General features: G+C 67.6%; 4 protein-coding genes across 4 annotated transcripts in view; 2 read left to right on the top strand and 2 right to left on the bottom strand.

Annotated features, from left to right (window-relative positions):
* The window catches only part of CHLNCDRAFT_136616 (hypothetical protein), a gene marked incomplete at both ends in the record, with an annotated part of 4,401 nt that extends 3,212 nt beyond the window's left edge, over nucleotides 1-1,189 (bottom strand). Inside the window, 4 exons of the mRNA XM_005845457.1 lie at nucleotides 92-222; nucleotides 402-544; nucleotides 772-853; nucleotides 1,143-1,189. Coding sequence (XP_005845519.1) covers nucleotides 92-222; nucleotides 402-544; nucleotides 772-853; nucleotides 1,143-1,189 — 403 coding nt within the window. The remainder of the gene's footprint in view (nucleotides 1-91; nucleotides 223-401; nucleotides 545-771; nucleotides 854-1,142) is intronic.
* A 1,166-nt stretch (nucleotides 1,190-2,355) lies between these two features.
* On the top strand, nucleotides 2,356-3,954 carry CHLNCDRAFT_136615 (hypothetical protein; the record flags this gene model as incomplete). The annotated part of the gene is made up of 5 exons (XM_005845564.1): nucleotides 2,356-2,362; nucleotides 2,690-3,051; nucleotides 3,172-3,364; nucleotides 3,505-3,663; nucleotides 3,812-3,954. 5 exons carry the CDS (start codon nucleotides 2,356-2,358, stop codon nucleotides 3,952-3,954), a joined length of 864 nt encoding a protein of 287 aa, XP_005845626.1.
* A 2,869-nt stretch (nucleotides 3,955-6,823) lies between these two features.
* Nucleotides 6,824-7,350, top strand: CHLNCDRAFT_136613 (hypothetical protein; the record flags this gene model as incomplete). The annotated part of the gene is made up of 3 exons (XM_005845563.1): nucleotides 6,824-6,832; nucleotides 6,927-7,047; nucleotides 7,208-7,350. 3 exons carry the CDS (start codon nucleotides 6,824-6,826, stop codon nucleotides 7,348-7,350), a joined length of 273 nt encoding a protein of 90 aa, XP_005845625.1.
* Nucleotides 7,351-7,842: 492 nt separating this feature from the next.
* The window catches only part of CHLNCDRAFT_58505 (hypothetical protein), a gene marked incomplete at both ends in the record, with an annotated part of 14,546 nt that continues 13,065 nt past the window's right edge, over nucleotides 7,843-9,323 (bottom strand). Inside the window, 5 exons of the mRNA XM_005845456.1 lie at nucleotides 7,843-8,000; nucleotides 8,241-8,366; nucleotides 8,616-8,675; nucleotides 8,893-9,007; nucleotides 9,179-9,235. Of these exons, the coding sequence (XP_005845518.1) occupies nucleotides 7,843-8,000; nucleotides 8,241-8,366; nucleotides 8,616-8,675; nucleotides 8,893-9,007; nucleotides 9,179-9,235 (516 nt within the window). The remainder of the gene's footprint in view (nucleotides 8,001-8,240; nucleotides 8,367-8,615; nucleotides 8,676-8,892; nucleotides 9,008-9,178; nucleotides 9,236-9,323) is intronic.

Raw genomic sequence — 9,323 nt, 5'->3', positions numbered from 1 at the left:
AAATACATTGCCAGCCACCGCCACACCCCCACCGCCACCAACACCAGCAGCAAACGACCTTACCCTACCCCACCCTACCCCACACACGCACCCGGGTGCAGGCCCGACTGCAACCAGATGGAGAGGCCCAGCTCCCGCTCTATGTGTGGCGCGCCGCCGTTGTCGATCACCACTTTGCCGTCCAGCGCCAGCGTGGCGCCGTCGTCGGCGTTGAGGAAGAGCCTGCGGGCAGGCGGGGACGGGGCGATGGCGGCAGGCGGGCGGGTGGGTGCAGGTGGTGGCGGGCGGGGTGGCAACTTGCTTGAAGCACGGCGGTCAGGCCGGAGGGCAGGCGCAGCCGGCCAGCACGCGCAGCCGCTCCGGTCGTCCCCACCCACCCACATGTGCCCCCCACCCCTCACTCGTAGGTGCCGTTCTGCTCCACTGACAGGAAGCCCTCCAGGGTCGCGGCAGTGTGCTCTGAGTAGGGTCCGCAGCAGCGCAGGTTGGCGGGGCGGCGGCAGGCAAAGTCGACGGGCGCGACGCTGTCGGTGGCAACTGGGGTCTGCATGGTGGGTGGGGGGGCAGATGTAGGGAGCAGGGAGGCAGGGGTTAGCGGAGGGAGACTGGGGAATCGGAGGTGGGGTCTCAGAGGGTGGCGCTGGGCACGGTCTGTGTGAGTTGCTGTGCAGCGGTGGGAGGGATGGAGGGACCGGCCTGGTGCCTTGCTGCCTCGCTGAGTGCATGCGAGGGGCAGCCGGCCGGTGCCCCAGCCAGGCCGCCAGACCCCACCAGGCTGCTCACCAGCGTGGCAAAGGAGGGCATGGCCTTGATGGGGCTGGCGGGTGTGTGGTAGACCTTGAGCAGCAGGCCCCTGCATGCGGTGCAGATGGGCAGGGGAGGTCAGGGTAGGTCAGCGCAGCCGCTTGGTTGGCAGCGGGCCAGGGCTGGTGCCAGAGCAGTCTGGCAGGGCCGAGAGCGCTGCTGGCTGTGTGTGGATGGGAGAGGCATCGGCCGGTGGCAGGCGGGAGGGGGCGCCGGCTGAGTTTCGGCGGCGCCGCGCCGCGCCGGCAGGGGCCAGGCGGCGGGGCCGGGCCGCAGGCGGGCGGTGCGGCGGGCACCAACCCCGCCCCGGGAGTGGACGGATGGCTCGGGACACTCACTCGGCGGTTGCGGGGCGCGCCAGCAGCAGCAGGGCGGCTGCCAGCATCAGGCAGCCCGGCCCTTGCGGGGGGCCGGGCCCTCTTGCCAGCCGCATTCCAGGTGTGTGAGTGTGATGAGCCGTGCGAACCAGCGAAAAGTGCCGGAGGGGGGCGTCCACCAGTTTCCATGCAGGAAGCCAGGCTACGTGAGGAAGGCACTCTACTCGCCCCAATGCCCCCCAACGCGCCCCCTGATGCCGCTATTTGTGTCCGGCACTGGGTACTACAGGTAGCGGGCTGGGCATGCAGCGCCGCAATCATACTCAGGGGGGTGGGGCGGTGCCAGGCCGCCGCCGCAGCAGCAGCACAGTGTAGGTTCCTCGATATGGGTGAGCTGCAACCGTGGGCCATTGCACTGCAAGATGACACTTCTTCCGCACACCAGTGCGACAAGGAAATTGCCATCGCCGCGGCCTGTTCTCGCCCAGCAGAATCCTCTCCAATGGAGCCCGGCAGTGGGCCACGAGCATCCTGCTGAGGCTGAGCCTGTGCAGCACCAGCAGGGCCAATGGCGGTGTAGCAGAAACTCAAGGGGAGCGCCGCTAAGTGGCTGTACTGAACACAGCCACAGCTGTGCCGGTTGCTGGGATATCAACCGTCCCGAGAGGCTGCCAACAGTGTGGCAGGCGCTGGCCTTGCTGGCCGCTCTCTGCCACTTCAAGTTTGGGTCAACTTGGCCTGCGCTTCGCAATAAGGCTGTTTCAGCATTCTGCATCCAGACCCTGCTCCCTCGGGCCGCACTGTCACTCCGCCACTAAAGACCCTGCAGCCAACATCAGCAGGCGGGCGGTGCTGCAACTGTGGGACGACGAGGCTTTGGTCTGTGGAAAGCATCAATAACAGACCGAGTCTATGAGGGGAAGTCGCCGCCCAGCAACCCCTTCCACCTCACGAGGCTGCATATTACAGCATGCAAGGGGGGCACAGCGGTACGCTGACCCAGCGCCTTTGCGTACTGCGGCCTGACCTTACACATGCGCCTCCTCCCCATGTCCGCCCCGTTGAGGTCTTGCCCGCGCATTCTGTTCTACCTTCACTCCTCCTTGCCGGAGGCCGACCGCAGCCCAAGTCCCTGGCCCTACTTGTCGTTCTGCACTTCACATCCACGACAATGGCTGGCCTTGGAATGCTGCACGTCTCGCTCCTGGCGCTCCTCTGCACGCTTACAGCGTGCATGGCAGGTGAGCGGCGCCAAGCGCAGCCTGCAAAGTTGCGGGAGGCGCAGCGCATGCTTCAGGGGAACCCATGGGGACTCTTCGTATTTTCTCGGCGTACTCTTCGTCGGCGCCACCGATCGGCGCAATTTAAAGCCACGCTTGATGATTGGGGGTCGCCAGCACGGCGGGCTCTCCCGGATGCGGCTCGTTCTGGGCTGCCGCCGCCGCCGCGCGCCGACCAGACACTTTGGCGACGGCGGAGCGTCGCCAGCAAAAGACGCAACACTCCACGCCTCCAGCCTTCCAACCTCCCACCTGACACGTTCTGCCACCCTCCGTGCGACCCTGCAGCCGCCCAACCCCGCGGCGCCGCCACCCACGGGACGCGCCGCCTGCTGGCCGCCGCCACCGTCGCCAAGCCGACCGCCCTCGCCACCTGCACCGCCAAGCTGACCGCCTGCACGTCCGCCAAGGCAGCGGCGGAGCAGCAGCTGGGTGCAGCGCAGGGGGTGGCTGCTGCGGCGGCATCCACCACGGAGCAGCAGCTGGCAGCGGCGTTGAAGGAGGCGCAGGAGGCGACTGCGCTGGCTCAGCGGCGGCTGGCCGAGATCACCAGCCTGAAGAAGCAGCTGACCGCCACCCGGGCGGAGCTGGTCGAGGCAAACGCCCAGGTGGCGGGCTCGGCCTCCAAAATCGCAGAGCTGGAAGTGAAGGTGAGGCAGGCAGGTGGCGGGGGAGGAGGGGGCTTGGCCCGCATGCACACCCTCGGTATGGTGATGGCATCTTTGCCTTCTGATGAGCATGTGGTGTCCCTCCCACCCCGCGCCATGCAGCTGGATGCGACCTCCAACCGCCTCACCCCCTGCACCGCCGCCGCCCAGACCTGCGAGATCAAGCTGCAGACTTGCTCCACCCGGCTAGCGGCATCCAGCGCCCAGGCTGCCACCTGCGCCATCAGCCTGGCAGCAGCCGAGGCCAGCGCCCAGGCGTGCCAGAGCGAGCTGTGGCAGGCAAAGGCTGCCAATGGTGAGTGCCTGTGGCGCAGGGCTGGCGGCTGGCGGGGCCAGCGGTGGGCTCAGCGAGCACCGTCGGCAGCACCGCACTAGGGCTGGCAGCTGAGCGTTGGTGGCCGCCCCTCATCCCGCCCCTGCTTACACGTGCTGCAGCTCCTTTGGCGAATGAGCTGGCTGCCTGCCAGGAGGAGAAGACTGCGTCGGGCGAGGAGACGGCCGCTGTGGCTGCCAGCCTGCAAGCCTGCCGCACAAGCGAGAACCAGCTCTCTGATTCCGTTGAACGCTGCGAGGCCAACCTGATCAAGCGCACAGGTGGGTGTGGGGCATGGCGGCGCTGCTGCGCACGGCAGGAGAAGTCCTGCTGCCGCTACAAGCAGGAGGAGAGGTGGCCGAGGCACCCCCAGCTGCCGTGTGCTACCACTCACGCTTGCCACCGCTTCGGCCCGCTCTCTGCTCGCAGGCACGGGTGCCACCAGTGCCAACCGCCTGATAGAGTGCCAGCACTCGCTTGCCGACCAGACCAACCTGCTGGCTGAGACCCAGAGGCACCTGCAGCAGGTGGAAGGCGCGTACGAGGAGTGCGCCAAGCAGTTTGGGCGCTGAAGTGGCACTCTGCCATTGCACGCTGGCGCCAGCCAGCCCGCCGCCCTACCCAACTCCCACTGAAGCTCCACTTCTTTCACCCAACACCCAAGTATTTTCCTCAATTTTCCATCCCCTTCGTTGCAACTTGCAATCCATACACCGCTGCTGTGACTGGCCAGCCTTCTGCCCCCATGCTGGCCACACCAACTCCCTTGTGCTCCAAATGCGTGACGCCCGCACCTGTCTGTGCGGGCTGGGGTGCCCCCAGCTTGCGCAACCATGACATTCATGATATGCTTCAATCATTTTACCAATTCTTTTACATCTTTACAATTTTTATCAATGTGGCTACGTATTGTAAGCCTGAAACAGCACTCGGCGCCACCAGCCAGTGGCTGCCGCCGGCGCCCAACTGCCGCCAGCTGCTGCCAGACCACCAGGCAAGCTGCGAAGCCAGATGTGACAGGGTGTTGCTTGGAGCATGGCCCGGTGCATCTCATGGCTGTGCCAGTACGGAAGTGGGGAGCTCCTGCCAGCTAGCTGCACACAGCGGCGGGCAGGGGTCGGTGCGGACTTGTGCGGCGGCGGCGGTGGTGGCAGGGCCACAGGGGAACCCATCCGAGGCGAAGCGCTCTGTGCCCCTCTTTAGATGTCAGTATGCCACCTGCTGGTGGCGGTTCTGGCCCCATCCCGATTTCTGGTGTCAAGCGCGCTGCTGGGTAGCTGGGCGTGGCCAAGTACTGCGTACTCTCCCCTCCCCATTTCGGTTATTCATCGCCATTGTGCCGCGTATGCCTCACCAGCCCCACCCCAAGGCCTCACCCCTGTCCTAGTGAGCCCAATCGCCAGCTCCCACTTCGATGGCTGACCAGGGCGCAGTTTTTCGCATTCTGCTGACGCTGGCGTGCATTCTGGGCACTCGTAGCATGGGTAAGGTGCAAATAGGGCGGGCGCCTGGGTGTCAGGCAGAGCCCTGGTGGTCAGCACTGCTCCCCGCCATTCCTTCGCGGGCCACGAACGCCCCAGCTGCATCGGGGAGGTAGCCTGCGGCCGATGGCAACAGATCTGCATTGCAGTGGCGCGCAAGCCGGATAGCAATCGCGCGCGCTGTCCCACCGTGCCGGTGCCGCCACGCCGGTGCCAGTGCCGCCCGCTGCGCCACAATGCTGCAAGAGCACGTGGAACATCCCATGCTTCCTCTTACCCCTGCAGCCGCCCAGACCCATGGCGCCGCCGATGCTGGTCACCCGCGGCAGCTGCTAGCGGTGCCGCGCCCCACACCCGCCGCCGCCAAGGCGACCACCAAGCCCGCCACCCTGGCCGCCTGCACCACAATGCTGGGCGCCTGCACTGCACAGGCCCGCACCGGCACCACCACCAAGGCCCAGCTCGCAGCCTGCAGCATGCGGCTGTAAACCTCCAAGTCCACGGCCGCTGGCGCCGCCGCCAAGCTGGCCGGCTGCACAAAGGGAGCTGCCTCTGCCGCCGCCAAGCTCAAGAGCACCGCCGCAAGCCTGGCCGCCTGCAACGCCGGCGCCAAGAAACTGGCGCTGCAGGTAAGGTAGCGAAGCTTGCTGCATAAGGCACCGCTGGAAGAAGTGCTGGGCGCGTGGCCGGAGGCCGGCGGCGGCGCTGTTGTGGCAGGGCCGAGGCACCGCTTCAGGCACGGTTGCCCCTCAGTACACATCACACCAGTGCAGCTGCCACGGTTCCCCTGCTGTGCAGCCAGGTGAAGAAGCTGGCTTGCGGCTCTTTCCAAGCAACCTCCACCACGGCAGCCTCTGCCACCCAGGTGCGGCGCTGCGGGCGCAATCCGACAGCCGCACCAGCTGCAGCCACCTCTCCCGCATGCATGCACCTGGCCCACACACCAGCCTGGATGCAGCCACACACCACCACCTGCCTGCTTGCCTGCCCCTGCCGCTGCGCCTGCACCTGCAGGACCCAGCCTTGCTGCAGCTGCAGCTGGAGCAGTGCCAGGCTGCCTCTGCCGCCAAAGACGAGGCGCTCGCAGACCTGCAGGTGCAGCTAGAGGACAGCCAGTCTGCCGGGGAGGCCAACGATGCCCAACTGGCGGACCTGGCGGCCCAGCTGGACAGCCTGCGGGAGCAGCTGGAAGAGGCGCAGGGCGCAGCGGCGGCGGCGCAGCAGGCAGCCAGCGACTCGCAGGCTGCTCAGCAGGAGTTGGAGGCGCAGCTGGCGGCGGCCCAACAGCAACTGGGCGAGGCGCAGGAGACGGCCGCGGCTGCCGCCGCGGCAGCGGAGCAGCAGCTGCAGGAGGCACAGCAGGAGGCGGCGCAGGCGGGGGACCTTGCGGCCAGCAGGCTGGCAGAGGTTGGCGGCCTGGAGGTGCAGCTGGCTGCCAGCCAGGCGGACCTGCTTGATGCGAGCTCCCAGGTGGCGGGCTCAGCCTCCACAATTGCGGAGCTGGAGGAGAAGGTGAGGCAGGGGAGAATGAAGTGGCGCCTGCCTGGCATGCATGCTGCTTGTGCTTCAGAGGGCCCGCGCAGCCGCACGTGTCATGCGCAGGGACAGCCGGCATGCTTGCCCATCTGCTGGGGACCTCAGCGCCCCTCCCACTCCGCCCCATGCCTGCGCTGCTGCCGTGCAGCTGGGCGCCAGCGCCGACGAGCTCTTCGCCTGCACCACCGCCGCTCAGGCAGCAGTGCTCAGGGCCCGGACCTGCTCCTCCCGGCTGGCAGCTGCCAATGCCACCGCTGCCGCCCGCGCCGCCGACCTCGAAGCGGCACAGGGCAGCACGCAGGCGTGCCGGGAAGAGCTGCGGGCTGCTCAGGATGCCAACGGCAAGTCGGCGCGGCACGGGTGCCCGGCGTGATGGCGCTTGTGCGTGTACTGGATGCATGCTGCCGGAGAGCGCAAGACAGACATGGAATCTGTGCCTTCAGCATGCTCATGTGCTGTGCTAACTGCCTGCCTGCCTGATTGCCCGTGCTGCAGCCCCCCTGGAGTCTGAGCTGGCTGCCTGCCAGGAGGAGAAGGCGGTGGCGGGCGAGGAAGTGGGCACCACGGCCGACAGCCTGCAAGCCTGCCGGGACAACGAGAGCCAGCTGTCAGACTCTGCGGGGCGGTGCCAGGGCGACCTGGAGAGGTGTACTGGCGAGGGGAGGACAGGCATGGCTCATGACCAGCAAATGATACCGCGGCTGCCAGTGGCTGGGGCACAGGGGCGGGAGCGCTGGGTCCGCCACACAGCATCAGGCCGCTCATGCTGCTCGCCTTCAGTTGCGCCTCGTCCATCTCCCGTGTGCAGGCGCCCGCGCCACCAGCGCCAAACGTCTGATAGAGTGCCAGCAGTCGGAGGCCGACCTCGCCAACCAGCTAGCCGAGACTCAGAGCCACTTGGAGGAAGCGGAAGCCAGCTATGAGGAGTGCGCCAGGCGGTTTGGGCGCTGACGTGGCACGCCGACATGGCACGCGCTACGGTGCCTCTTCTTCTGCAGCCTGCCGCAACGCAGCAGAATGAACCAAGAACCTTTTTATCCTGCACAAACAATCGCTCCCAAGTTTCATGTTCATTTCATCCATTCTGACTGAAGGTCCATGCCGCTGGTGGCATGACCACATGCGTGCTCTGTAGCCACTACGACAAGCATGGCTGCCGGCCGCTGTCCTGCGTCTGTTACAATGGGTTTGTCAGGCAGGCAGGCAGGCAAGGCCTGCTGCGGCAGTGCACCTGTAGGTAGCCGGGTCAGGGTGTTGGAAAGAAACAAGGGATGGTATGGGCGGGAGAAGAGCAGCAAACAACACAGTGGAGCAGCAAGCAACGGAGCAGTTGGACGGGTGTCAAGTGCAGCGGCAGCAGGGAGGGAGCGCAGCAGCAGAACAAAGCGTGCAGAAGAGAGAGAGGGGAGGCACGCTGGCTGGGCATGGCGGCGGCGAGGTCCGCTACCGCAGCGGCGGGCTGCCGCGGCTGGAGCCCGAGCTCTGCCTCTGCGCCGCCCACACACCGGCCGCTCCAGGCGCGCTCGACGGCCTGAACCGTTTCTCAAGTGGCGGCGAGCCCGGCCGATCTGCCGCGGGGCTGCGCTTGGGCGTGCTCGCGGCTGCGGCAGGGGACGAGCCGGGCCGCCGGCGAAAGGGTGGGCGGGGGGTGCGGGGGATGCACCTGCCCACGACCCCACTCCTTCCCTGCCCTCACCTGCCCTCGCTCCGCCTCCCTCCCATCCACCCACATTGGGCCGCCATGCCACCGCCCTCGCCCCCCCGCCATGCCACCCATCCACGGCAGAGCGCCCCTTGCCCCTCCTCCTTCCAACTTTCTCTTGCGTCTTGCGCCCACCCACCTCTCAGCGGCAGCGTGTCGTCCTCATCCTCATCCCCATAGTCCACCAGCGGCCCCAGCAGCCCCGGCAGCGGCGAGGCGCTCTCCAGCATCACGCGGCCGCCGCCCGCCTGCGCCTCATCCTCGTCTGCGGCAGGCGCGCCACGGGGGCGGGAGCAAGGGCAGCAGTGGGCAGGCAGGGGCGCGCGCGGCGGCCAGACGAGCGCTGGCAAGCACGCGCCAGCAAGCAACGGGACACGGCCTCGCAGCCGGCAGGGAAGCGAGTTGGCCGCCCGTCGATGCTGCGCAGGAAGAAGGGAGGCCGATGCTGCCAGGAGGGGAGAGCGCAACCGGGGGGGAAGAAATGAGGTCGGGAGGGAGGAGAGGAGGCACCCACCCGAGTCGCCCTCTCTGTCAAAGTAGCTCTCCTCATCTGCATCCACCTCCCGCTCCCCTCCTGCACGGGAGGAAAGTGGCAGCGGGGGGGGACAGCAAGGGGGTCGAGGAGGTGGTGGGGAGGGAAGCCAGACGGGTGGACACGAAAGCAGATGGGAAGGGTGAGAGGAGTGGGGATGCAGCAGAGCAGCAGGCCGGCCGGCACCAGGCGAGCAGCTGTGCAGTGGCCAGGCGAGGCCAGGCAGGCCGGGCGCAGCGGGCGCGGCTGCGGCGCTCACGTCTCCGCCGCTGCTCCGCCGCCGCCGCCGCGCGCTGGCGGGCCGCCAGCTCAGCCTCCTGCGCTGCACGCGCCTCGCCGTCGCCCTCCCGCTCGCCGCCAGGCGCCACATGGTCCTGCTCGCAGTGACACACGGGGGCGCGGCGGAGGGGATGGTGGATGGCATGCACACCCACCCACCCACCCAGCCACGAAAGTGCCTGCCCGGCTCCCCTGTCAACTGCACACACCCGCACTGCTGTGCCATAGGTATGCCGAAGACCGGACCGCCAGCCAGCCACGCCCACCTGGTTCTGCTCGTGGCGGATGTGCATAGCCTGGAAAACCTCACAGTAGTCGATGCCCTGCTGAGATGGCGCCAGGCGGGGCAGGGACACGGGGCGGGGAGGAAAGAACCGCGTCAGCAGGGATGGCGGCAGAGCCGCAAGCCCA

This window comes from Chlorella variabilis, assembly GCF_000147415.1.
Source record: "Chlorella variabilis unplaced genomic scaffold CHLNCscaffold_17, whole genome shotgun sequence".
Lineage (NCBI taxonomy): Eukaryota > Viridiplantae > Chlorophyta > Trebouxiophyceae > Chlorellales > Chlorellaceae > Chlorella > Chlorella variabilis.
The sequence above is the reverse complement of the archived record's forward strand: the minus strand, read 5'-3'. Positions and strand labels throughout refer to the sequence as shown.